This window comes from Rhodnius prolixus, unplaced genomic scaffold (genome assembly GCF_049639745.1).
Source record: "Rhodnius prolixus isolate KJV_2025 unplaced genomic scaffold, Rpr scaffold_11, whole genome shotgun sequence".
Taxonomy (NCBI): Eukaryota; Metazoa; Arthropoda; class Insecta; order Hemiptera; family Reduviidae; genus Rhodnius; species Rhodnius prolixus.
The window spans coordinates 3,325,361-3,351,730 of record NW_027411625.1 but is presented as its reverse complement, the minus strand read 5'-3'; the positions used below and the strand labels follow the sequence as shown (position 1 = coordinate 3,351,730).

Below are 26,370 nucleotides of genomic sequence, written 5' to 3'. Positions count from 1 at the left end.
CACGAGGAAATTATTTTCGTTATGCATTATCCCAGATGACAAAATATGAATGATCAACTCTGTTGGGTAAAAAGAGGAACTTAAGTTGCAACTTTGGCACAGAACTTGCTCAACTAGAGGGTCCCCAGTCCAAAACCCAATAAAAAAGTCTAATTACCTCAAGACTCATATTTTTCGAAACTTGCCTCTGCAAATAGGTTTTACAAACAAAAGTTTTTATTTGAAACTCATTACAGAACGTTACATTTGTTAACAAATTTAAAAGAAATAGAAAATATTTTGCTATCTGTTTCAGATATGCGAATCCTCTTAAGGAAGATGTGGCCGGGCCTAGTGGAACCACGGCAGGTAGCTCTAGTGCAGACACCATCGCTGGAGGTGGCGGTACCAGAGTGTCCATTGTAAGACCACTATCCACTTCTTGCAGACCTCAGGAACTGCTAGAAATGTCCTGTGAGGGAAAAGAATTAAGGAGTAGCTGTTTAGGAAGTGAAAGACCATCTGACCAGCTGCTGAATAATGGCTTGTCAAATACTAGCCAACAGTCTAAAACTGTGAATGTAAGTCTTGTACCGCCAGTTCAAAGGACGTTCGACAAACCAAGTTCAAGTGATACATTAAGTGTTCATGTATAATATACTTGTTTTTTCATTTTGATGACCGAAAGCAATTACAGAGAGGAAAAAAATCTGGGTATTGTTTTCGTGTTGTATTTTAACAGACTGCAGCAACACTATTGTCAAATACTAGCCAACAGTCTAAAACTGTGAATGTAAGTCTTGTACTGCCAGTTAAAAGGACGTTCGACAAACCAAGTTCAAGTGATGCATTCAGTGTTCAAGAAAAATACACTTGTTTTTTCATTTTGATGACCGAAAGCATTTACAGAAAGAGAGGAAAATAATCTGGGTATTGTTTTCGTGTTGTATTTGTGTATTTTAACAGACTGTGGCAACACTATTGTCAAATACTAGCCAACAGTCTAAAACTGTAAATGTAAGTCTTGTACTGCCAGTTCAAAGGACGTTAGACAAACCAAATTCAAGTGATACATTAAGTGTTCATGTATAATATACTTGTTTTTTCATTTTGATGACCGAAAGCAATTACAGAGAGGAAAAAATCTGGGTATTGTTTTCGTGTTGTATTTTAACAGACTGCAGCAACACTATTGTCAAATACTAGCCAACAGTCTAAAACTGTGAATGTAAGTCTTGTACTGCCAGTTAAAAGGACGTTCGACAAACCAAGTTCAAGTGATGCATTCAGTGTTCAAGAAAAATACACTTGTTTTTTCATTTTGATGACCGAAAGCATTTTCAGAAAGAGAGGGAAATGATCTGGGTATTGTTTTCGTGTTGTATTTGTGTATTTTAACAGACTGTGGCAACACTATGTCATAGTGAGCAGGTTTAGGCAAAATACTGAAATGACACTTAAGAGGAAAGCCTAAAATCCACCCATTCCTCTAAAATGAATTTGCCGTGGAAAATGTTTCAAAGAAAAGTGGCAGATCTACATCTGTATTTTTATCGAGTAATGTTTTAAAAAGAAATCGTTTCCGAAAATAAAATAAAAATAAAAAAAGTAAAGAAAATCGATATTAAAGTAATAACAGTTAATTTTTACCTTCTACGACCTATTTTATATTCATTAACTGGAAGTGTGAGTAGTAAAATCATGCATTATTATGATTAAAAATAAAAAAGGATGTATAGGTTAAAAAAATTAAAATAAAAAAAAACTTGGCCAATTGGTTTGCAAAAAATACTTGTCGGAAGCAAATAAATACTACTTATTTAGGATTTTCTTATTAGGAAATTTCAACCCGATTTGAAAAGAGACTCAAAAGGTAAACATGTAGGGGGCATGACTCTCTAGATCTCCGAATCCGTCTCTAAATTAGAGTTTGAATGACAGGATCGGAATTCACCAAAGAAAAAAACATATCTCTATTGTCGCCCTATCCAAATGAGCAAACTTTGTTAAGACATGCTATATGAGGATTAAGCACCATGCGTGCTTCCGTAAGCTTAAACCAGCTTTGTTTTAGAACAAAGATTAGTCTTTGTTTCACGGTCCTTCTACTTATCTGAAATCTACGTACATCACCGAAGAGATAAGAATGATCTAACATCAGTTTCATTTCATTTCACTTTCCAATCTTTAAAGATTGGTCGGAATAATGGTGAAGAAAAACTACGAAATTAAGTAAAAGTTATTAAAGTGATGTGTTAAACAATTTTTCTTTTTTTCTTAGAGGCATAGACACTTACATTGGGCATTCCTCACCCCTAAAAAGGGATTAAACAGAAATAATTATGTTTTAGTGTAGTGCTAATTTTATATGCTTTATTTATTATTATTTTTGGAAATTAGTAGCATATAATTTCGAGCTTAAAAATTGGTATAAGAATTCAATTAAGTTACCTTTTTTATTACAAAATAAAAATATTTATAAAAGGATCATTTTTCAAAGTATTTCCAGATTCTGAATTTTTTAAAAATGATTTTGTTCCAATTATTACTATTAAGATATTCAATCATAAAATTGTAAAATTGGTAATAAGTGCCAAAATATCAGAATTTATAACTGTCTTTAAAACTGTCAAATTTGCCCTGCTCATTGATTTTAAAACGTGCAAAGTGCCAAAATCTCATTACTAGTAAAGTATAAGTACAATTGATGAGCCTTCACTCTTTCATAATACTACATTTTCACTACTACTAAGTTACAGTCGATTACCACTTTCATATTTTGTGATTGAGTTTCACTGAAAATATCCTATGCTGTTTACTAAAAGTAGAAATTTCAAGTGTAAATAATTTTTATTTTCTCATTAATTAACATATATACATATTACTTTTAATAGGATTTTAATATTGTGATACCACAAAAAAAAATAATAATAATAATAATTATAACTACAAAAAAAATATATATATATAAAAGTAGCATTTCAGTATTCTAAGTTATAACAGTAATTTTGTGCAATGCTTTGTTTGTTTAACGATCTCAAATTTTGATGGTCGTCAATTGAACATCAGATAAGTGTGATAATTTTTTTAAATTATTGTTATTAGTAATAATTCATAAGAATAAGTGTAGACGTTTTACGATATTTGTACATTAGTTTTTAATTCATGATTTTTTTTAAGCTTCTTTAAAGATAACTTCACTTAGAGGTATTTCCGTGGAATCAAAAAGTCAACAACTGCTCCATCTTCTCTTCCCGAATTACGCTGGTTTACTGCTTTCCTGTTTGTTTCCTATATTTCTCACCCTATGAGGCTTATTATTCTATATTCTTTTCAAGAATCTATAGGTGCCTATTTCTTTTATTCAATGTTAACTAGTATACCTAATTTAGCCGAAAGGTGCTAGGACCTTTGAGATTAGTTATGAAACGTGCTATTGCAATTATATTATATATATACATATATAGACGTTACAGGCATCGGATCTATAAAAATAATTCAAAAATAATAAAAAAATAATAGGGGCTGATTTTTGTTTTTGTAGAGTTATTTCTTTTTTTTAAGATGTATATCCAATTATTCATGATTGATTGTCTTTAAAATGATAAAATCTTGTGCTAATAGAGTTGTTAAAGGAATTCCTAAAAGAAAAGAACGTTATACATAAACAAAATAAAATAAATAATATTTTTAATGATGAGAATTATCCATTTTTTGTTGGTGACTGAATCATTCTTCATTGAAAAAAAAATAACGCCAGTTTTAGTGTCAATACTTTTATTAATTTGCCAACCTTTCGACCTAGGAGCTAGGTCAACTTTAGGGCTGTGGAAACATTTTATTTTATTTTTTAATTTATTAAAAATTAGGACTGGCATTATTTTTTCTTCTCTTAAACAAAAAAACAAAAATAATCTGCGGGCGGGAGATTTAAGCGTCAATCCCTCCTGTGAAATAAACCTTCAAATTTCTCATCATCTCTTAAGTTAGAATATTTTCTCTCTCTATACGCTCCTTTTAGTTTGTAATATTTAATTGAGCCATAATTTTGTAAAGATGTATATATTTATAAATGTAATGTGATTTTATTTTAATTGCGATTTTGCTTTGTGTAAATGTATTTTTATTTTATTTTTTGCAGTAATTTTAATAACTTTTTTCTTTTTCTCAAATTTACTTTTTTTCAACATGTTTAATAGAAATTGTGATGCTTAAATAGCCTTATTTATATAAGACTTTCCTTTTATAAGAACTGAAGAAAATATTTAATAATTTCAATGATCATTTACAAAAGTAAGCAATGTGAGAGAATCTACTGAAGCTTAGAAATATACATTGTAAGTTCACTATTTAGAATTATGTGTTACTTGTACAATCTAGAGAGCATTATTTATTTATTGTTGGTTGGGTTTCTAGCGGTGGAAAACAAAACGTTAAGAGATTTTTTTTTTCGGCAAGGGTTTCGAGCGTTCGTCATCTTGAGAGGTATTTCTTTTAAATCTGTTTTTGAAAACCAAAAACAGAAAAAAATACATGAAGAGAGAGCGAGCCAAACCGCCCACATTCACTGCAGCCAAAATGGGCATATTGTAACATTGCCCCGGTAAACCAAACTTAACCAATTGCTTTTAGCATATACGCAATCCCAATGGTCACAAGCAAGCCTAAAGCCTGTCATAAACCTTATGGCTACCTGGTCCTGATCAAGGTCTGCCGTAAATTTTTGCAAGGGTTTTTTGAATGAATTCCTTTGCTTCTCTGTGCCCAATGGTATGACGCCACCAGGTTTTTGCTGCGAACCCAGGACATGAAGACTGATTCCTTCACTGACGACTTAATTTCGGAGCGATGGTATAAACATTTCCTGTAATATCGGTTTTGTCAACCTCAAGAAGGAAAAAACTTCTTGAATCCTCTTGATGACCAGGTTCTCACCTCTCTCTGTCTTTGTTTTCCAACTCTATACCCAACTAAAACTATTGGACTACAGAAATCAAAAACAAAGAAAAAGATTTTTTGGTAGAACTTATAGTGAACTTACGGTTTTAAACGTGTATTCTTAATTCTGTTTTTTCCTCACATTGATTGCTCCTAATTAATTGATAATTCGTTTATTTGAAAAATTTCATTTTTCGTTAGTACGAGCCGACCAGATCGCATAATTGTTTAGATTGGATAAATGAATGCCTTAAATTACTAGAGCTATTTAATTCTTTGACGTTAAAAATTAACACTAAATGTGTTACCTATGTAAGATAAAATCAAAAAATATATGTACATGTTTTTTATACTCTGCTCTGCAATTTTATTTATTTTTTTTACTTAATTTTTAAGTAAAATATTCAATGATTTCTAGATTGTTTTAATTCAGATTTTGGATCATGGTAGTACACCTCAATTAGTATGGCCAAATTTTTCGAATGAGTTGGTGGTATGGAACTTTCCTTTAAAAAAAAATAGTCAGCTTGCTTTGAAGGCCTGAATTCTTATGTCTTTACCTCTTAAGTGGGAATGTACTATGTAAGTATGTAAGTGATTCTCAACCTATTTAAACTCGTAGTTCCTTTATTTTATTTTTTTATTTTTTTTAAATGAACTGGTGTTCCCAGAAAAGATAGTTGATGCATATTAGTGCATCAAAGGAAGTACAAGATTTTTGTCGACCGTACTTTAGAGGCCAGAAGGGTCATTCAATTCGGGCAAAACAGGGCTACTGTCTATCTGTACTCTACTCAGCAGAAACGCTCCGTTTTGACTTTTCTTTAAAAATTTCCCTCATTGATTAATCGAAAAAGTGTGCCCTTTCAAACAAAAAACTTCAACGCGTCAAATTCCTCAAAGTTTTGAGTTTTAAGCTTTTCCCTTACCCAGTTTACAGCCCAGACCTAACACTCTGATAACCACCTATCCCGCTCCATGGCCCACTTTTTATGTAGAAACTGGAGGAGGAGTAGAGATACTGGACGTATGAAGCTGGGTCATGCTATGGGAAAATCACAGAATTATTAGCTCTCATAATGGGTTCATATAATAGAAAATGATGATCTATTTGACGAAATTTAAGCTTAATAGGTAAGTAAACAAACCATTCTTGAAGTGCAAGGTGAAAAATTCGGTTTTTATTACAGCCAAAAAACTCGAACATTTCATGTGATGGCCAATCGCTCTTAGCTTCTGCCCTGGTAACACATCTTATCACCTGCAGATGAGATTTTAACATACATTTAGTATTGTTAAATATGCAAAGTAGGAAGATAAAGGAATAAGTTACGAAGGAAAGAACAATTTTTTTTTTATTTAATCGTAATTAAAAATTACACTAAAACTAGTTATTACACTTTGTACCTATCATTCATAATAAGTTAGACGACTTTAGCAGCAAAGTATATCTTCTTTTTTTTCTAAATAAAGTTAAAATTGAAGCTAAAAGAATCACTTCAGAAATAATTATGCTGTAAACTCAAAAGGCGCTACACCAAATGATGTTAGGATATCGTTACATATACAGTCACGCTCCAAAATTAGTGCTCACTTTATTATTCAAACAGATTTTTTTTTTTTTTTAATCCCAAACTGATGTACATCAATCATTCAATTGTTATTTTGTTAATATTCAATCAATTTTGTCAATGGTGGAAGTGTTAGAGTAACTAATTCTTGATACTTATTTTGATCTCAGTCCAGTTCTTACTGACATTGTTAAAACCAAAAAATTTGTTTTCAATGATTCCCATAATTATTCCTCAGGAACCAGTTATGGGCCGAGAAAAGAATAGAAAAGTCTGCAGAATTCACAAAAATAGATTATTATTTAACTTAATCGGACCTAGACTATAAAGTGGGAAGATTATACTGGCCGTCGGGCTTTTTGCATAGAACGAAATCCAGAGGGAGTGGCGAACGAAGAGTACCCTCTGGAAATAGATTGATTAGTAAATAAAGGAGGCAGTTGATAGAGAAATCTGGTGACTAGCTCGCTAGAGGAAGCCTGGGCCCATTTGACCTAGAGCTACGGAGGGAAACAGTTTATGTTACTAACACTCAAGGAGGACTGGAAGGTGCGCTCCGTGACCTCATCTGAAAGAGACAATGGTTTTTTTTTTAACGCAAAAAGCTCTGAGTTCTAGATATAGTAACATTCCCTAATTTCTTCAAGTTAATAAAAGTTGGAAGATATTTTCCAATTTTTTTTATAACAAAATTATTGTTTGAAAAATATTGTGGTGCATTAATTTTGAGCAGGAGTGTATTTATATTCCATCTACCCGTTATTTTTATTAATTTATTTTTGTTTAATCCTAATTTTGAATAAGCTTTGAGGAAGACAGGAAACTGTCAAAACGAAGGATTGAAAAACTAATTCTTGTTACTTTTACGACCCATCCTCACAAAACAAATTTTAATTCATGTTTCAGTTTATGATAAACAATTTAAATAAACAAATATCGTACTATGAAAAACAAAAATGGAAGATACTTCTAGAATTTATTATTTTCTTAATTTCTACGTTACAAATATTTTTTTCATAAAAAAAATTAAATGCAAGTTTTGTTTAAAGTGGAATGAAGAATTGATTACCAATTATTTCTGTATTTACTTAATAGGAAGATTGCTTCCTGGAAGATTTTCGTTGTATTATTTTAAATTTAGTTGCAATGACCAACTATAGGCTTCAAACTTTCATCAGAATATGGTCAATTTGTTTTTTTAATTTTTTTTTTTTTTTAACAAAGTATTTAATAAAAATATTAAACACATACAATTAATTTCCTTTATTCTCCACGCATGCGTCACATGAACACATCTTCAAGTGTGAATGCTTTCTTTGTCTCATTGGCGTTTACAGCTTGATCATCTTCAAATGTCACCATCTTCTCCCTTGATCTGCTACAGTTACATTTTTAATTATTTATGTTTCTTTTTACATACTTCATTCAATAATTATTTCTCTAACTGATTTCTCTAAGACATGTTTTTATTTGGTATTCTATTTTATAATAAAATCACTCTATTTTTGTTTCAGAACATCTGAATCATATTCTGATTCAGAACATCTGAAATCTGATTCTTTTTGAAAATTTGCTTGCAAAAATCCATACAAAACGTCATTTCGGATTTAATAAAATTTAGTGATAGAGGCATTTTCAAGAGAGTTTCCCAAACAAAATCTGATCTAAAACACTCTTAAGTTACTCTCTTACTACAATTCTTAATACGTCTGGCTTACACATTTTTTTCAAAACACCGAATTAATAACGCAGAAATTAAATTGGTATAAAAATTTAGTATGAACAAAATTAACAAAGCTTACACTCACCCTTCTCACAGAACACCTATAAACAACTTTTACAAAAAAAGAATAAAATTTATCTTTCAACAATGTTCCGTTGATCACACATACACACAAAGGCAGACAGATAAGGAGAGTGACTAATTCTAAACATCACTTTTTTTGAGGTCAAGGGACCTCAAAACATTTATTTTGTGCGGAAACTCAAAATGGAATAACAACACAAATGCAATCAATATTTCGTCTTAAATTTAAAAAGTGTATTCCCGATGAATTTCTGAAATTATGACACGATCATAATGAACTTACTCTTACCCTAGTAAGAGAAAGTAAATACAGTTTATCAACAGCCTCGTGCTGCAAAAGAAGCACATATTCTTTTCTTGTACTGGGCAAATTCACATCCAGATTCTTTCAAAAAAAAAAAAAAAATCATTTTTAGTATAGGAAAAAATGGAGACCACAAATGCAACATGTTTTTGGAAATATCTTTTTTAATACCATCTTTATTTTTAGACTAACACTTTTGTAATCACAAAACATATTCTACATACACACACATATATATAGCTATACCAGAAGAAATGTACAGCTTCTCTACCAATCACATAAATAATTTAATTTTAAAAAAATATATTTCAGTCTACCAAAGGTGAGTCAAAGATCTTTCTAATTTTTCTGAAAGAAGGGTAAACAAAGAAGGGTAGATAGTATTGGCCAGTAGAGTTTATTTGCAATTTGGGATTTAAAATAAACTAGAAAGAGAGATTTTTTATTTTTTTTTGCTCATATGGAAATAGAGTTGTAACTTGGAGCGAAAAGTTAGGTCATGTTTTTAATTAATCTATTATATGCGGGCTACCAGGGGAGAGGTCATTGGTTTACTAGATTTGGTGGTTCGAAGGAAAAATGAGTCAAAAACTATCACACCCTCATTTTTTAAAGCATAACTATCTAAAGTATGCACATATAGGTTCACGTTTTCTAAATGATTTTAAATTAAAATCAATATTTAAATTTATTAAATCTTATTTTGATGAGTTTATAAAAAAAAAAATTAATATGAATAAGTTTATAAATATAAAACAAATTTCAACCATCTTGTTGGTATAACAAGTGCTTTTACTAAAGAGGAAATATGTATTTGTTATATCGAACCCGTATAAAGATGTAATTGAAATAAAATTGCCAAATCCATTCCCTGTAAAATTGAAGCTAGATAATTCATATTTTTCTCTCACAAAAAATAATAATAATAAATAAATAAAATAAGAAATAAATAAAGGAAACGTCTCTTATTCTCTGAAATGGACGGTAGGGAGATTCAGAAAAGTGAAAATGCAATAGAAGAGAATTGAAACTAAGCAAGCAAGAACAAACAGAAACCGCTTCATAGGAACTATCATTGAATGTATGAAGCTAAAGAGATATAGATTCCGTGAGAGTTGACCACTCAAACCTTTAGCGTTTGGTTAGGATCTACAATTAAGAGCATCAACTCCAATTGAAATGACTAAGAATTAATCTGAAGAGAGGCTTCTGAGCACAGTTGTTTTTCTCTGAAGTACCGTACTCTCTTTCAAACAAATATTAACATACACTGTTTTAACTTCTTGACAAAAACTACATAGGCTACCAGGTGCGTAGCCGCGACCCCAGTCTTTACAAAGGAGCAGATAAAAGACCTACAATAATCCGAGTGGCCATATTTAAAAAAAAAATTCTGTAGTAAATGTAGTCTACAGTGAAATGTTTTTGCCTGCGATTATCATTCCCTATTCTTGCTCCATTCATCAATGCACAGTTTGTTAGGGTTATACTCACAAGATATTTTGCTATACCGCAAACGAGTTGAGTTCAAATGAAAGTTTCTACATAAGTGTGGTCTTAAAACTTGCAAAAATAAATATAACAAAAGTTGCAGATTTGTTTTTTATTATTTTTTTAATCACCTTGGTAGAATAAAATAATATGGTGCCTGAGCATATTATTTAATTTAATTTTGTCTTAATAACTAATCTAGATAGATCATGCTCTAAATGTCTTGATAATTCTTTAAGAAAAATCTATGCAGATTCATGTAAATAAACTGTATTGACAAACATTTTTACAATATATAATTTATTTTTGAATCAGCAAGAGGCAACATGGCCTAAACTTTGTTCTGCTTGCTTTGCAATTTTATATTTTTCTTTGGAAAGTTTACAAACTTGTTATAAATATATGAAAAGTGTTACCATAAAATATCAAACACTGACCTGCCATGTTGCGAGGAAGTTCTCAATGCCGAGGGAGGTAAGGGAGGTATGGGATCCTGTAAGAGGGATAGATTGAACTCAGACACACTTCTTGGTACAAAATATTCCTTAGTCTGATGTTCATCCTGTCTGGCCACCATGGACTGGCCTTCCCCGCCCGCCGTGCCCAGGTATCTACCCTCCCGGCGTCTCGCTAAGGAATAATGTTTTACCACGCTAACACCACTGTTACTTTTAGTTGAGCCTTCACCAGTTGTTACATCTGTCTGTCAAGAGCTTTTCACTGACACTGAAAGCTCTTCCTCTTCTATTTTATCTGGCTTTGACCACCATAAGGATACCTGGAAATAATAAAATTCGTGAAATCACTAATGTGTCTTAGATTAATGTAATTTCTCAATAGCATCTTTGGTCCTGTCAGACTACTCTGGCACTATCAATGAGCCAAATATGTACCGCTATTGAAACTTACACTTCCTTGGCTATCGAAGTCTAGTCTGATAAACCTATTAAGGCTATTTACTTCCAGACTTTGCGATGGATGTACTTCCTCAGCCTGTAGTAGCCCATTAAAGTTCAAGTGAGTAATCGAAAAACCGTGAAAATGATAATTAGAAATTTGAAGGGGGAGATATCCTCTCCCATCATTGATTTCAAAACTTTACCAGATAGTTTGTAATAGAACATAACTCACATTATTGTAAAAATATTCCCCCCAAAAAATTATATAAATAAACAGTACGATTACTGACATGATAATATAGTCGTCTGTTAAAGACATGAAGGCGCAATGTTTCGGCTGGTTTAATGATTTTGTATCCTGCCAAAAATTGGCATTTGTCTCAGTTTTTGCAAGAACTGTTCTTATGTAAGGTTGTGAAATTTTGATTATCCAGAAATAGGCAAAACTAAACAGAATGCAGAGGCTACAATTTGCCAAAAAACCTCCTATTTCCTCTAATTAGAGAAAGGTACAATATATTTGAAATATATCAACAAGTTTTTGGAAGTAGATAATCACCTGTTAATTATGAAATGAACCATGGAAATAATAAACGAAAAATTCTTTGGTTTAAAGATTTGGCCATCACATTTTTCATAAAGAATGTACAGTAAAAACCATTATTCATAGTTAAACACATACCTTTCTAAGCATAAGTACTGTCTCATCTTGAATGAGGTTAAAGCACATGGCAACTATGGCCATGCCAATTAGGATGAAGGCCGAAGAGACGAGGACGGACAGCTCAGTGGAGCCAGGCGTTAATTCGCCAAAGCCTATGGTTCCCAGACTCGTAAAACAGAAATACGATCCTTCAATCAACGTCCAGTTTTCTAATCTGAAAATTAAAAAATTATAAAAGATTCTATAGGAAGAACAACAACATTCTTCTCCAGAACAACTACAGTCATTGTTCTCAGACAAATTAAAAAACAAAAAATAGTGGACCTAACATAGGTTATGACCCTTTAATGAAACCCTTAGCGATTCCATAGGCGATTACCGAAAACTTATAACAGCCAAAACGACATTCGCACTGCCAGTATACTGATATTTTTCAACTCCCTTGCTAGTATTTGAACCTACAATATACTAAAACGACACCCTAAGGTGCTCTAAAGAAGAGCTTACTAAACCCCTCTTCACCCTAAAAAGGTAGCTTCAATAAATTTTTCTAGAAAAATGTATTGTTCTAAAAAGCACCATGACAGCTGAGTCCTTAGAGGCGAGACAAGTAAAGCGAAAATGTATTGGGTTCAATTCCCGGCCTAGACCTTGAAATTCTTCATCTAATGGTTGAGCAAAGAAATGGAAAAAAAATATAAATTTGCTAGTCGCCTACGACCATGAAAACTAAATTTGGTAATTGGACCTAAAGCCCACCTTTAATAATAAGACATTAATGTAATTTTACTTTGCTTTAGAATGCTTTGACATATTAAAGGGAACCTTGTAAACATATTAGAGCTGGCTGCTACGACTAGCTAAGCTCAAGCTCTGAATTTCGTCTTGCATAATCTTATTAGCTTTGAGAATAAATTTACTCCGTACTGTTCCATCGAATACTATTGAATTACAGAACATGTAGAAAGAATGACTTTATGAAACTAACTACTTCTATCTTTAGATGATACCAGTGGTACTTTTAAGTAAAGATAATAATATTAACGAAATTTTAAAAATCCTAAACAATATTTCTAATAATTCAATTCAGTAAATTGCATTAATTCATTAACGAAACGTTGGGTGGCCAATCCTCAAGACCGTTCATTCTTTACTTATCCTCTAACCACTGTCCTGTAATTCTTGCCCTCTCGACGACCACTCCTAAATCATTCCTTCTACACCTACTCTCATTACTACCTGGGGCTTTTTCAGAGAACTACTTGAACAAAGACTAGGCTTGAAAGTACCATACAAAACAGCTGAACAATTTGATGACAATGTTCATCATCTGGTACAGTATCATTGCTACTAGAAACAGTGCTTCGGCTTCAACACTACAACTTACCTCTCTGCATACAACTGATTACAGAAAAAAGGCCATTGCCCAACAGCACACAAATACCCGTTACACAGGCGACTGCTTAACCAAATGACCTCACCAAAAAATCACATATCCATTACAACGTTCAAAACACTACTTACACCACTCACTAATACATGATAATTCACTGGACAGAGGCAAAAAAAAAAAAATGTCTGAAATCCAAACCAATTTCACACCCTCTCAAAAATAGACGAGCACCTGGCGCTACAATCTCTCATCGGTATTGTCATCATTCACTAAATTCATTAAATGTATCTTTTGTTAAATGAAAATCATTTAAATCAATAAAAAAAAAATAAGTGTAACAACCTATTGAAAAGAATCGCTCCTCCGGCAATGTATCCAAGTACTACCAGAATGGTGAGAACTATGGGTACTCTGACTCTCTGAGGCATAGGAGCCGCTATTGGGGGTTCGCCAGCCTTATCTTGCATTACATGGTTAGGCACTGGTCCTTTGGAAACTGCGCCCGAAGCTATGTCCATACTTTTACCCTGCAAAAAGCAACTCTTTAGAACTATGTATTACAAATAGATAAATAAAAATCACATGTGGATGATTAACACGGCTTTCTCCCTCAGAATATAACTGAGATGTATCTGTGCCAAGTTTATAATGATTTTAAAAGAAAATTTAGTTCTCGGATCTGTTTGAATTTTATGAACTTGATAACTTTAACTTAAAGAGGCAACTAAAATTTGTAAAAACTTGAATTTATACAAAGAAACATTTTCGCAAAAACTTTGCTGTGAGAAAGTAATGTGAGTTCAAACCACATAATTTTAGAACTTGACAACGTACTAACACTTTTTATGTCCTTAATATTATACAGGTAGTTATCACAGATTGTTCTACATTGTACTTAAAGTTAAAAAGACTTTTAAATATACCTTGGTAGATCTAGTCTTCGTGGTCCACAATTTTGAATAGGTACGCCTAAACTGACCGGCTAAACTATCACCAACCATAGATAGGTACACCAACATCAATGGTATGCCTATTAATGCATATGCAATAGTAATCACCCTTCCCCAGGCTGTGCGCGGTGTAACATTCCCATAGCCTAGAAACATATTACATCAATTGAAAAATTCAAAAAGGGAAAACTGCTATAAATATATTACATAGATAGTTCAATAAATTTGCGTAATTCTGGTTAAACATTACAGATACTTAGTTATACTTGGTACCTCAGAAAAGCTCAGAAATGCCCAACATTATGTTTTGTTTTCATTAATATGGAAAGGCAGGCAAAGAACAGTACTCCAAAAAGTGTGCAAAATAAGCTTCTTAGTTTTTGAAACAATTCTACTTCTGACTAATTAGCTCGGGCAAGCTGATGAGTGCTACCCATTCATTTCTCAGTTGGGAAAAATTGGTTCCCATTGGTGACCCTGCAGTTCTTTTAGCCCAAACAACAAGTACGAACACTTACATTGTACTCTCAGATCACTTTCATAGCACACATAAACGAGCTAAAGAATATGATATGTACATATTTGAATTTACCGAACCCAAAGGCACATTACTGTCAAAAACGATCTATGCATCAACATTGCATTTTATGTACTCAAAATAGAGCTTTTAGGCCTCGGCTAAAACCACCCTCTTTGCAATCTAAAAAGTTACCTATATAACTGATATTAATACGAATGTTTTAGTAATAATTGCTATTGAGATATAGAAGGTTAAATTTTGGAGGTTTTGCAAATGGTTCAAATTTCAAACCGCTATATCTCTTTTCTTATTGTTTCGATTTTATTGAATTCTTTACCAGATTGTAGAGAAAAGTTAGCTATATAACTGATATTAATACGAATGTTTTAGTAATAATCGCTATTGAGATATAGAAGGTTAAATTTTGGAGGTTTTGTAAATGGTTCAAATTTCAAACCGCTATATCTCTTTTCTTATTGTTTCGATTTTATTGAATTCTTTACCAGATTGTAGAGAAAAGTTAGCTATATAACTGATATTAATACGAATGTTTTAGTAATAATCGCTATTGAGATATAGAAGGTTAAATTTTGGAGGTTTTGTAAATGGTTCAAATTTCAAACCGCTATATCTCTTTTCTTATTGTTTCGATTTTATTGATTTCTATACCAGATTGTAGAGAAAAGTTAGCTCTATAACTGATACTTACATACAGTTACTTACAAGTAAATTATTCAACAATAATTATTGATTTCTTTATCGTAATTTTCTGTAGTCCCTTTAATTGAGTACTTGTAGTAAAATACTTTAGTAACTTATTGGCTGTCATAAAAATATGCATTTCTTTAATACAAAATTGCAGTTATAAAGGAGGATTTGGACTATATTTTAAAGAAAGTTTGGTAATTTTATCTTTAACAGAAGAAAAGAAAAAAATTGTCAAAGTTAGGTGTTTTTCCTACCGGACAGTTTTAATATATATAAACACAAGAGACATTTCAAGGATTTAGAGAGAACAGGTTAGCAAAATCATAGAATAGAATAGAAGAGAAACCTCACCTATTGTCGTGATAAGAGTTAGCGAATACAGAAATGCGGAAGGAAAAGTCCAATTGTACGAGCGAGGTCCATGCCCCACATGTTTGTGTTTCTTGACAAGCATGTTCTGAAACTTGAGGACTTCTTGTTCAGCTAGCCTGGTCCAATTATCCTGTACAAATCAATTTGCCGATTAGTACTTTCATTATAAAAGAAATACAAAGCTTGCATGTATATTGTTTTAGTTGTGCTAAACTGGACTTCAAGTTTAAAGAGCGTATTGAAGCTAATATGTTTTTATTGTAGGACTTGAGCGCCACGATAGCCGAGTGGTTAGAGGCGGGGCCCGCAAATTTAAAATGTATTGTAGTACTGGGTTCGAATCTCGGCCTAGACCTTGAATTTTACTTAATGGTTAATATTATATATTTGTTGTAACTTGCTTATAATGTACAATTGTAGCAAGGGGTTGGCCCGTGCCTTTACACGGATAAAATACAAAAGATAAAACACGTGAAAAAAGAAAAAGAAAGAGAACCAAAATAAATTCACTTTTGCAAATAAAATAATAATAATAATAATAAAGCTATTAAATTAACGAAAACAAATTTCTAAATTTTATAGAGTTAATTATAAAAAAGTAGACATATTTTACTTTGTTCACCGAGTCGAAACATAACAGGTTCTCAAACACAATTTTAGGGTGAATACAGGAAGAAAAATTAATGTTTTACATATGTAGATACTTGGATCTTAAGACATCTAATATCGGGCTGATAATTAGGAAATGAATTAGGTCATCTTTATTGTTCCCACATAACGGACAGGGAGAATCAGTATTAAATTTATAAACCCTACCGAGGATATAGAGTTGAGGCTTCTTCTCAGACATTAATCTTAGTTGACTGGCAACTCTGATCATATCAATGTGACATTTAAAGTGAACGTAATGTTCACCTAAACCAAAACTGCTAATATTTCTAAGTAAAAGTGTTAAATCTGGCGTTTAACAGAGATTCAACATCCTTACTAACAAGATTATTGTTAAATCTTGCCATATCAGTCAGTTTACCATTCGGGTATGTGCTGTTTTTTTCCAGACATCATCGGAACCAATAATCTCAAATTGCTTTCGCAAATCAGCGGTCCAGTTAAAAGGGATGCCAGGGCTATCAATGTTTAATATGAGAATTTATATTATATTCAGTATGTTTGCTAATTGGGAGATGAAGTTAATCGCCTGCATTTCTTTTCATGCATTTCTTTACTTTAATGTAAGAGTAGAGCATCCACCGCTTGCAGCTTTCAATAATCTTTTTAGATTTAATGAAAAAATTATCTTTCATCAACTTGCTCGCCTATTGACATAACCTGTCCTATTTCTCTTTGTTTATTGTTTTTTTTTATTGTAATCTCTCGTACATTATTTAAACGTTTTATTGAGTGTACTGAAGATTTCAAGCTGTAGGAAGAGTAGGTTGCAAAAGCTTATGGCCCGATAGGGCTTCCCTAAGCTCAGAAAACGGGGTATTTGCCCCAGCCTACTCTTTAAAAAAGATTACATAAGTAATTTAGTTTTTAAATATATTTACAAACTAGCTTATTCCTTATTTAGCTTATAATAAGTGAATAAAGTAAGGAATAAGAAATAATTGTTTGGAAACTCCATATCTGTGTATTAAAATTACTTAATTTGAAAAACCCAAGACGGTGATCTAGACCCAAAGCAGCTGACTGAAGCAGCTCCACCACACTTAACGGCACAACACAAAGAGAGAAAAAAAACTACATTTGAGATTACGGAAAAAAAAAAAATTAGGTTCTTACCTTATAAAGAATGTTTAGATCCTCAGTAATTGACCACAGCTTCTCGACAGTCTGCGAACGAAGTCGATCATGTTCCTGCTCCTCTCTACTGGCCTCAGGACCTTGGTAAGTAACAGAGAGGCCAGATTGGTTGTTAGTTCGCCCTTCTAGAGTCATAAAGGTGACTGCTCCAAGAAGTGCGTATCCTACTACCAGCAGACATATCCCCAGACTGGATAACAGTGAAGATACCGAACGACAACAACTGCAAGTTTGCACGGAATATTGACAAATAAATTAATGATAACGAATTACTTGAAAGTGTTTAAATAGAATAAAAAAAATACTGCCAATTTACAGTTATATTTTGAATTTTTTTATTATTATGCCTAGCTTTTGACCTAGGGTCTAGGTCACCTTCAGGGCTAATTGATAATGTAATATCCCTTCACTGCATGAATTTTTATTTTTCGTTCAAAAAATTACAGTTTATCCTTCAAACCCTCTATTTCGGGGGAAAAATAGTTAAAAAAAATTCAGAACATCTCAAATTGATTTTATTTAGTTTTTTTTGCTCGTACCCAATCGGCTAAAGACTTAAATTTAAAGAAAATAAATTAATTTCTTTTTTAACTGAGTACATCTTTCTTAGCTAGATGTATAAAGTTACGCTAGTAATTTATCCAAATTCTTAAATGAAATATCATTTTCACCAACCCCTTTCTGAAGCAGCATGTGGCGAAAAAAAATCAAATGGGAGGACCGACAGAAAAAACACTACTGTTTCTCTACCAGTGCATTCTGTGGGACAACCTTTGGCCTACATAAACAAAAACGTCTATTCTAAAGGATAAATGCATCAAGTAACCGATAGGATGCAGTAGTTTAGAAAAATTCAAGTATGTACAAAAGGTATGTAGCTGATTGGCTACACCATGCAATGAAGGGATATTTTATATCATTAAAGGTTGGTGTATCTTCTGTCTTTTCTGCTCATGGACTGAGTGTCAAAAATAATGAACATTAATTAAAAAGTGTTTAGTTTTTTATTGTTTCTCATTTCTGAAAAATGAAAATAATTACCTGTTTGAGCAATATTTGGAAGCAGCGTGTGGCGGATTTTGCTGACAATAAGATGGTGTGGTTCCTACGGGGAACTGGTAGCTTCTCACCTCCCCTGCCAGCATCCTTCCTAATATAGATCATTAACATAATGTAGTACACATAATAATGAATATTTATTAGCAAAATTTTTAAGGGGATGATGCACTTGGTAAAATGCCACTAGCAACCAGCATTTCCGTGTACCTTTTCCCTCTTAACCGATTTTAAATCTAAATAATTTTAAACTTTATTGTCTTGATACTTCATTAAAGCTAGCCAATGTATGAAAAAGAGTTTTCAAGCTTAGCTTTATTATAAATAGATTACGTTAAGATCAGTATCACACTTTTCATGGGCACCTTCAGGTGATTACTCAAAAAACACGGAGATATAACCGCTTAGTAATTTATATTGAAATAATTTTCATTTTTGCGTTTAGTTTTTTCCTTCTCTTCATTACTGCCTACCTTTTCGGAGCTCAAAAAAAAAAAAAAAATGAACAGTTGCGGATTTTTATCATTTTATGAAACCCATTGCATCTTGTATTAGGTTTATCGATAAATATCAGTTATTGGTATTTAGAAGAAACCTTTTTCTTTGCAATTAGTGGCTTGGTTTTTGTTTTTGACGAGTAACTAAGTGCGAGAAATGATAAAATAATTGCTGATCTCCAATACCTTCAGCAGCTTCTAGAGTTAGTTAATTATTATTTGTTTACTGTTTAATTTTAAGTGAAATTTCTCAATGTTTTTCGTTTAGTGGATGTATGTGTACCACTCAGGGCCGGATTTTCCTATAGGCTAACTAGGCTACAGCCTAGGGCCTCGAGATCAAGAGGGGCCTACATTCAAATTGTTAGCAAAATTAAAATTACACTATTCTAAAAACAGTGAACACTAAAACACTGAACCGAAAATCAACGTTACGCTTTTTCGTGCAGTTTTTGACGATCAACCCTTATACAACTGTCCTACCGGACAGTTTTAATAAGGAGAAATTCTACGCATATTACTAATAAACAAACATTAAAATGTATTGGTTAAGATCGACGCGTTCGGCTCATTGGGTCTGTTCGTTTGTATCAGGGCCTCATAAGTGGAATAGCCTAGGGCCTCTTTTCATCTAAATCCGGCCATGGTACCACTAGAAAAAAAAAGAAGAATTTTGCAATGTTTACATTGGATTTACAAGTTAAAGTTAGCTGTTGCCATTTGGGAACAAAGATCCTTTGTGCTACATCCACTTCTTTTATTTTAGGCCAGGTTTTTCTGCAGAAGTTACGACGATGAGTTGTTCCCCGACTAAATTTTTGTTGAACCTCGTGTGCCTTCTGTTTTGACAGACGAAGAATCAGGTTAGGAGGAAGAGGAGGGGATATTACCCATTTACCTAGGTATCAGTTACTAGCTCCTGCTGAATTAGATTTTCGACATTCAGTTAGGTATGACCAAATGGGGTATTTTGCAGCGCAAACGGAAGGCAAAAAGAAAAGGAGATGTGCAGCCAACGGAAGTAAAACAATTATCCGCACAATGTGCAAATATGTCTTGTCGGTCTATGTATGTATCGATGGTTTTGCGGAATTAGGTTTTATTGTTTAATAATATATTTATTCCGTACAAGAATTGGGAATCCTGGCGAACCACAACATCCTATGACTTGGATGAATGTCTGGTCACAGAGACATACTTTTACAAGACCACCAATAGGCCAATATATTTGTAAAGGAATAGGTCTTAAAGCCACCAGCCGGTCCTTTAATCTTTCAGAGGCAATTCTAAATCTGAAACTGTCTTATGAGGCTATCAGGAAAAGACTCATAAGAAAACATTTGCTAGAAAAATGCAACTAAAAGAATAAAATCTGGGCCCCATTGCTAGCGAATATCAGCATTTCGCACATAGATGTGCACAGTAAATACTGCTTGCATAAACACCCCTTATTGGGCCTGATAAAATGTTACAATAAACCAATAAAATCACAATTAAAATAGCAAAATTACTTTTACTGGTAAGTTGTTGGATCCAAAACCCCAGTGTGTAATTTTTTATCGAATTCTTGCCAAAAAAAATCAAACAGGACGTAAGGTTGCAGTTTTGCTTCAACAGATACAGTACTGCCTCTTCTTATCTCCATAACTCCGACGTCATCTTAAACAAAAACGAAAAAGAAAAGCAATACTGGATGAACCATATTCTATCAACATATTCAAATATAAAAAAAATATGGGTGTTTGCCGTGCTGGATAATATAATGAAAATTTGAAATTATATCTGCTAATGGACGGACAGAATTAATGTACTTCAAATTTACATTGATATCAGTAGCCTCATGATCTGACAAGGCACTTTATATTAAATTGTTGCGCTAATAGTTGCATAACTCATGAAAAACCCTAACTAACCTATTTTCAATGAAAAATATTTCAGACAAACGTGCTTTAAGTATGTTCTGAATACACCAAGTTTTAAAGACAATCAATCGCACTTATTTTTGAGAAAATCGCGAAGAATGCAAACTTCTTACGAACTGAGGACGTTCAGAACCAAGCTTGGTTGTCTATCTCATTTTTTTTAACTTTCTACATTTGTTAAACCAAACAGACAATGGACTGAGACTTACTGTTCTGCTTCAATAATTTTTGAAGTAGCGTTTATAATACACATTGAGTAAAAAGTATAGTAAAGCCTATTTTTATTTATTTATTTATTTTCAGGCAAGCCTCAAGTTCAACTAGATCATTAGTTGTCGTGTCGGATAACAATTCTTTACTACTACTACCAATAATAATAATGGTGTTTTATTTATATCAATAATACAAAGATAAAATAAAAGTGAAAAAAGAAAAAACACTTTTCAGCATGGATAAAAATCCGTCTGCCGAGTTGCTACATCAAAAACACAACAAAATAATACATCATGTTACAGCAAAATAATCAGAAATAATTTAAAAAAACTAACCAAAAAATAAATTAACAATTCACTGAAATTTCTCCATAATCAGCCTTCTATACAATAGCGTTGCCTTTAAATATTTACTTAAGTTGTCCCAATTTTTCCCATTAAGAAAAAGAACGACATCCTCCTGTGCTAACTTTTTCCCTCCCAGATATTGCAATCTATAAGGAGCCAGGATGGGGCGTATCCCAATAAAGTGGAAAATGTCTTCAATCTCAGATAAATTACACAGGGTACACTCTTGCCTAGACTCCGTACTAAAAGGCCTGTAGTTAAGGTACAGCTATTCAGATCTGGCCTGCATGATAAGTTGTACAATTCTTTACTATTAATTTCTCATATAAATCTTTAAATAAAATCCAAGGCCTAGACCGAAAATCGTGCCAAGTACCACAATACATCATGCAGACCTCGCCTCTAACCACTTCGCTATAAAGATGCCCCGTATAATAGCTTTATAAACCTATCAAAAAAGTATGATGCAAAATAGATCAAATTTCTCTATTCAAACTCGTCCATTTTTTTTAATTACACAGATCTTTTTCCTAAGCTGATTGATACATAAACTTGGACATAAAGTTAAATGGAAACCTAACAAAAACCTATCGGGTAAATAGAATTTAAAAAGTAGAAAGTTGAGGATTCAGAGAAAGATATATGTATGCTCTGACTTTTTATTAACACTTCAGTGTAAAGTTTATGTATGATTTAGTATTGGACAGAAAACAGAAAACTTTGTATAATATGTTCCTTTCTTGATCTTTTCTTCTTCTCCTTTTATATTTTGAAAACAGCTTTGTTTGTTTAAAGGTCTTCAATGTTTTTTCATAAACAAATGTATAGTTAGTTACACATAATCAAAATCCTGCATACTCGTACATAGTACACTTTTGTGCTCCGTTATCATATCAAAGCCAAAGATGGGGGGGGGGCACATATCCATGCTAAGGTTTGTGAATCAGGAAAAAAAAACTCTTACACCAGATTAAGTAAAAGTAATACAAAAAAACAAAACTTAGTCTTCGTTTGGATCTGTTTCATCATGTCAGGCTATAAACTTATGTGAATAACACTGCATTTTAATCTAATTATACGAAACTTAGCAAACCCAAATGATATTACCGAACAATGCATTATTTTGGCTGTTTATACACAGATATATATTTGCAAGCAATGTTTGGTTGTGAAAGGATATAATTAAAATATCATTCGTCTAGATGCGTGAAAGACCAAGTTATGTCCAGTCTCCAAAAGTGGATTGCAGAGAATTAGTGACATAGACGCAAAATTTGGCTTACTTAACAATTTCTCATTTCCTGAAATCTCTACGTGACCTAGCACCAAGACAGAAGAATATCCTTGATAGAAGATACTTCTTCAGTTTCTTAAACATTCTCTTCTACCAATGTACAGAATAAATACACTGTAATTAATTGCTTTTAACACGGTCTTCGCGTACCAAAAAATCCCTTTAGATAGTAAGACAATAGTATCGTACATTCCTCAGGAGTTTAACGAAGAATCTCAAACCCAGGTTGTTTTTGTTTCGTTAGTGTTTATTATTCATGAAGTAAAAACAATAGAATAAGGTATGTCTTTAGAGTTTGTTCATGCTGTGTGAATAAGAGGAAAATTTCGAACATATATGGTATAAGGTTGGGTTATTGATAGAAAAATGGTTCAATAATCTGGATAACAATTGAAATAGAATTCAACAAATGCAACTGAGAATCGAAAAACATAGATAGTTTTGTGTTGTTCTGAAAGTAAAATTACAAGAATTTAAAATTATGTAGAAATTTTGAGTTAAGTTTAAGTCTAAGTAGATTTTCAATAGATTATACCGTGAACTTCCAATTTTGTTATTGATTTGTTTATAATAATTTAATTGGTGTTTTTCTTTTTTTAATAATTAGTGTATATTGCGTGTACATTATAAAGTTTACAATGTAATGTCATATAGCTGTGATAGCTCACACCTAAATAAATACAATTAAAACAATGTACTACATTTAAAGAAATAAAATAAAGCGAAAAATATAATTTCGTTGAATTTGCCAGGCCTCAGAAATACACATGGTGAATATGAGTTGGCTAAAGCCTGTGCTAGATGAGATTTTTAGGAAATATTCTTAGGAAGGCCAAATTATGTGTGTATTGAGGGGTGTTTTCTTTACTAACATTTATTTACTCTGCTAATACATATTTGTAAAATGTATGGGCTCAGCTCGTTAATAAAAAAAAAAAGACACTTAACACTACCGGCGTTTGATAAATCGTTAATTTAGTTAGCAAGATATATAAATAAATAATTTCTATGTTAAAAAAATCAAGGTGGATATAATTTTAAAAAAATTTGTACAGGTACCATCTATGTGTAGGTTCTGTATCAGAACTTCATAAATAATTATTTTAATAAAAGGTAAGATCACTTTTAAATACTAACCCGCGTCACACTTGATTTGGTATTCCTCCACTGGAACCAATATTTGCATAATTCTTCACCTGCACATTAAAAAATACATAAAAGATAAATATTCTGTAAATGTAAAAACAACTGTGTAGTACCTGTGACTTGCTGTTATTGTTCTTCAATCTTAAAGAAGAGAAATTTACTGGAAACATAACTGTTATTTCTTGAGATGCTGTTAGTTCCCGCCTTGTACATTTGTATTCCAGCCTAAAGAAGTGGGAGATAAATATTGGGATAACATAACAACCATTTTTTTGTTAGCTGTTAATTGCAAGCAATATAGTTATTGCAAGTCCACGCCTACTTAACTGATCCTTATAATTCCATTCATAGATTGAACAGAATTTAACTGTATAAACATTCTGGATGAAATTCTTTGTACATAACTTATTAACACCAGATTTAATAATTTAAATCGTCATATTTGTCAATATAAGTATGCAAACCAGAGTGAAAAATTAATTTCATTGATTTGTTTATTAGAATGCCTTATTCCTTTCTGATAGTTTTGCTCTAATGTTATACTCAATCATATATCATATTTATGCTTACCTTGTGAAGCATAGTACATTTACAATGTAACCAACCGTATGCCACACCAACACAGATTGAAATCAACTGGCAAGCAAAGGAAATCGGCCCTAAGTCAACCAAGTAAGCTAGACAACAGACCGGCGCAGAGCATATCCACTCGAAGCAACATTTATATTTTCCATTTGATTTTTTTTTTCTTAATTAAGCAACCCAATATTTCAATATTTTAATGACTCTATCCTATCTTCAATTATTTATAATTTACTTTTCATAGACATGTTTCATTTTTGCTTAAACTAAAAAAAAAAAAATCCTTTAACATTGTATTTATTGAACTTAAGCTTATTACAGTTGTAAAGAAACTATTAATAATATATCAGCGTAAATTTAAAACAATCATTTTTTTCTATTCAACATATTAAATTTTAAAAATGTGATCAATGTGTAACTTTGGCTAGTGAACGGTAAGGTGTTAGAGACGGGGGATCTCTCTGAGTAGATCGATTCCTATTCATAAAGTTGTCTGCTGCGACGCTAGTGATATCTATGGGCAATCTAATTTAACTACTTCTGTTTAACAATAATAGTTTTTTTTTTCACTTTCATTCTATTTTCTTAAAATATTTCATAGAATTTTCTCTGAACATTTTAAAACAAAAGTCCAATGTATCCAGTGTGAAATAAGCACCTTCCCTCGATGCAGTTCTTTTAGTTTAAGTGGCAAATTTTCCTTCAGACTAAATATTGAACAAATGTATTTCTGTAAAAGTCAGCGTTCTATTTTATTCAGCAATATTAAAAAAAAAAAAAAAACTCCATTGTTATTAATTTAAAGGCAAGAATTGAGTACACAGTACTCTGTAGTACTCTAAATCTTTTGTTTACTAACTGAATACCTAAAGCCTGATTTATACATTTATTAAAAACCAAATAAAAACATTTTTAGTTTATTCAGTTTCCTAGGGACGGCAACTGTGGTGAAGCAAATTTTATTTTTTGTTATGAAAATGCCCTTAGATTAAATCTAACGGAATATGGTGTTCATTGCCATGTAGCCTCTTGTAGTCAGGATTATGGATCTAGGCCACATCTTTTCAGCAAGTTGGTTCCGAAAAATTGGTTCACACTTGAGGAAGCCAAGGTAGTAGCGCCCCCCGTTACACTTCTGAAAGAAATTTTATTTTTAAGAGAGCCAAAAGGCCGAGAAGTGATAAATTAGTTAAAACCATCTTATTATATGCCGGTGGGATATGGGCCTATAATTATACTAACCAGCTAGAAACTGTTCAACTTCGATTGTTTAAACAAATATATTTACTTAATAGAAACACTCCTAACACGTATTTACGTTCAGAATTCAATCTTCTCCCGGTTAAAGAAATTGCACTTCAGTCTATGCTTTCATTACTTATTAAAATTTTAGATATGCCTCACTTTCGTTTGTTCAGAATCTCTTATATCGCTCTCTTTAACTTAGATAATTCTTTTTCTAGTAAGGATAACAACTGGGTCTCCAATTTGAAAAATATATTTCTCTCTGTGGGTTCGTTGGATCTCTTTCACTGTCAAAGTGCTGCTGTACTGAGAAAAGTATTTCACAATCTTATTAACAAATATAAAAATAATTGTGCCAGTGAGGATATTGATCTCATTCTCAACTCCAGATACAACTGTTTATATAGATCTTTTAGCTACACTCGGATTACCAGAGCCATAACTGGATTGGAAAGTCAATATTAAAGAAGTGAGAGTAGCAGTGCAATTAAGGCTGTGCAATTTGTCCAAGGCAAGGTTCTATATTATTGACACCTATTATGAATTTGATGTAAACAATCTTTGCCTCATTTGTAATTCTTTTTCTCCTGATTCAGTTGTTCATTTCCTTTTTGAATTTACCTCACTGTTACCTATTAGAAGTCATTTTCTTAACTCGTATCAGTC

At 32.3% G+C, this 26,370-nt stretch overlaps 2 protein-coding genes across 10 annotated transcripts in view; one reads left to right on the top strand and one right to left on the bottom strand.

Annotated features, from left to right (window-relative positions):
• Positions 1-5,269, top strand: part of Ser (protein serrate) — a 154,741-nt gene extending 149,472 nt beyond the window's left edge. Inside the window, exon 21 of the mRNA XM_074138491.1 lies at positions 296-5,269. Coding sequence (XP_073994592.1) covers positions 296-635 — 340 coding nt within the window. The 3' untranslated portion in view covers positions 636-5,269. The remainder of the gene's footprint in view (positions 1-295) is intronic.
• On the bottom strand, positions 3,248-24,595 carry LOC141459423 (TWiK family of potassium channels protein 18-like). Of its 9 annotated transcripts, XR_012461469.1 has the most exons (13): positions 24,448-24,595; positions 23,869-23,927; positions 20,467-20,614; positions 18,444-18,552; positions 17,382-17,625; positions 15,576-15,726; positions 13,970-14,142; positions 13,389-13,573; positions 11,672-11,867; positions 10,528-10,868; positions 7,740-7,866; positions 6,066-6,178; positions 3,248-3,620 (listed from the first exon to the last, which is right to left on the bottom strand). XR_012461469.1 is itself a non-coding variant. In XM_074138504.1 (10 exons), exons 4-10 carry the CDS (start codon positions 18,545-18,547, stop codon positions 10,797-10,799), a joined length of 1,125 nt encoding a protein of 374 aa, XP_073994605.1. In that variant the 5' UTR covers positions 18,548-18,552; positions 20,467-20,614; positions 23,869-23,927; positions 24,448-24,595; the 3' UTR covers positions 8,744-10,796. The 9 variants fall into 9 exon arrangements, 1 of the variants encoding a protein (XP_073994605.1); XR_012461471.1 differs by lacking the exon at positions 3,248-3,620 and having other exon boundaries at positions 4,094-6,178; positions 7,740-7,863; XR_012461472.1 differs by lacking the exons at positions 3,248-3,620; positions 6,066-6,178 and adding an exon at positions 23,991-24,102 and having other exon boundaries at positions 7,678-7,866; positions 24,448-24,579.
• Positions 24,596-26,370: the final 1,775 nt, after the last annotated feature.

Excerpts from the sequence above, each read along its gene's own strand:
- LOC141459423 (XM_074138504.1), bottom strand. The coding sequence starts at position 18,547 with ATGCTGGCAGGGGAGGTGAGAAGCTACCAGTTCCCCGTAGGAACCACA. Across the intron at positions 17,626-18,443 it reads TCCAAATATTGCTCAAACAG|TTGTTGTCGTTCGGTATCTT; the intron begins GTAATTATTTTC and ends GCAAACTTGCAG. Across the intron at positions 14,143-15,575 it reads AACTCTTATCACGACAATAG|GCTATGGGAATGTTACACCG; the intron begins GTGAGGTTTCTC and ends ATATGTTTCTAG.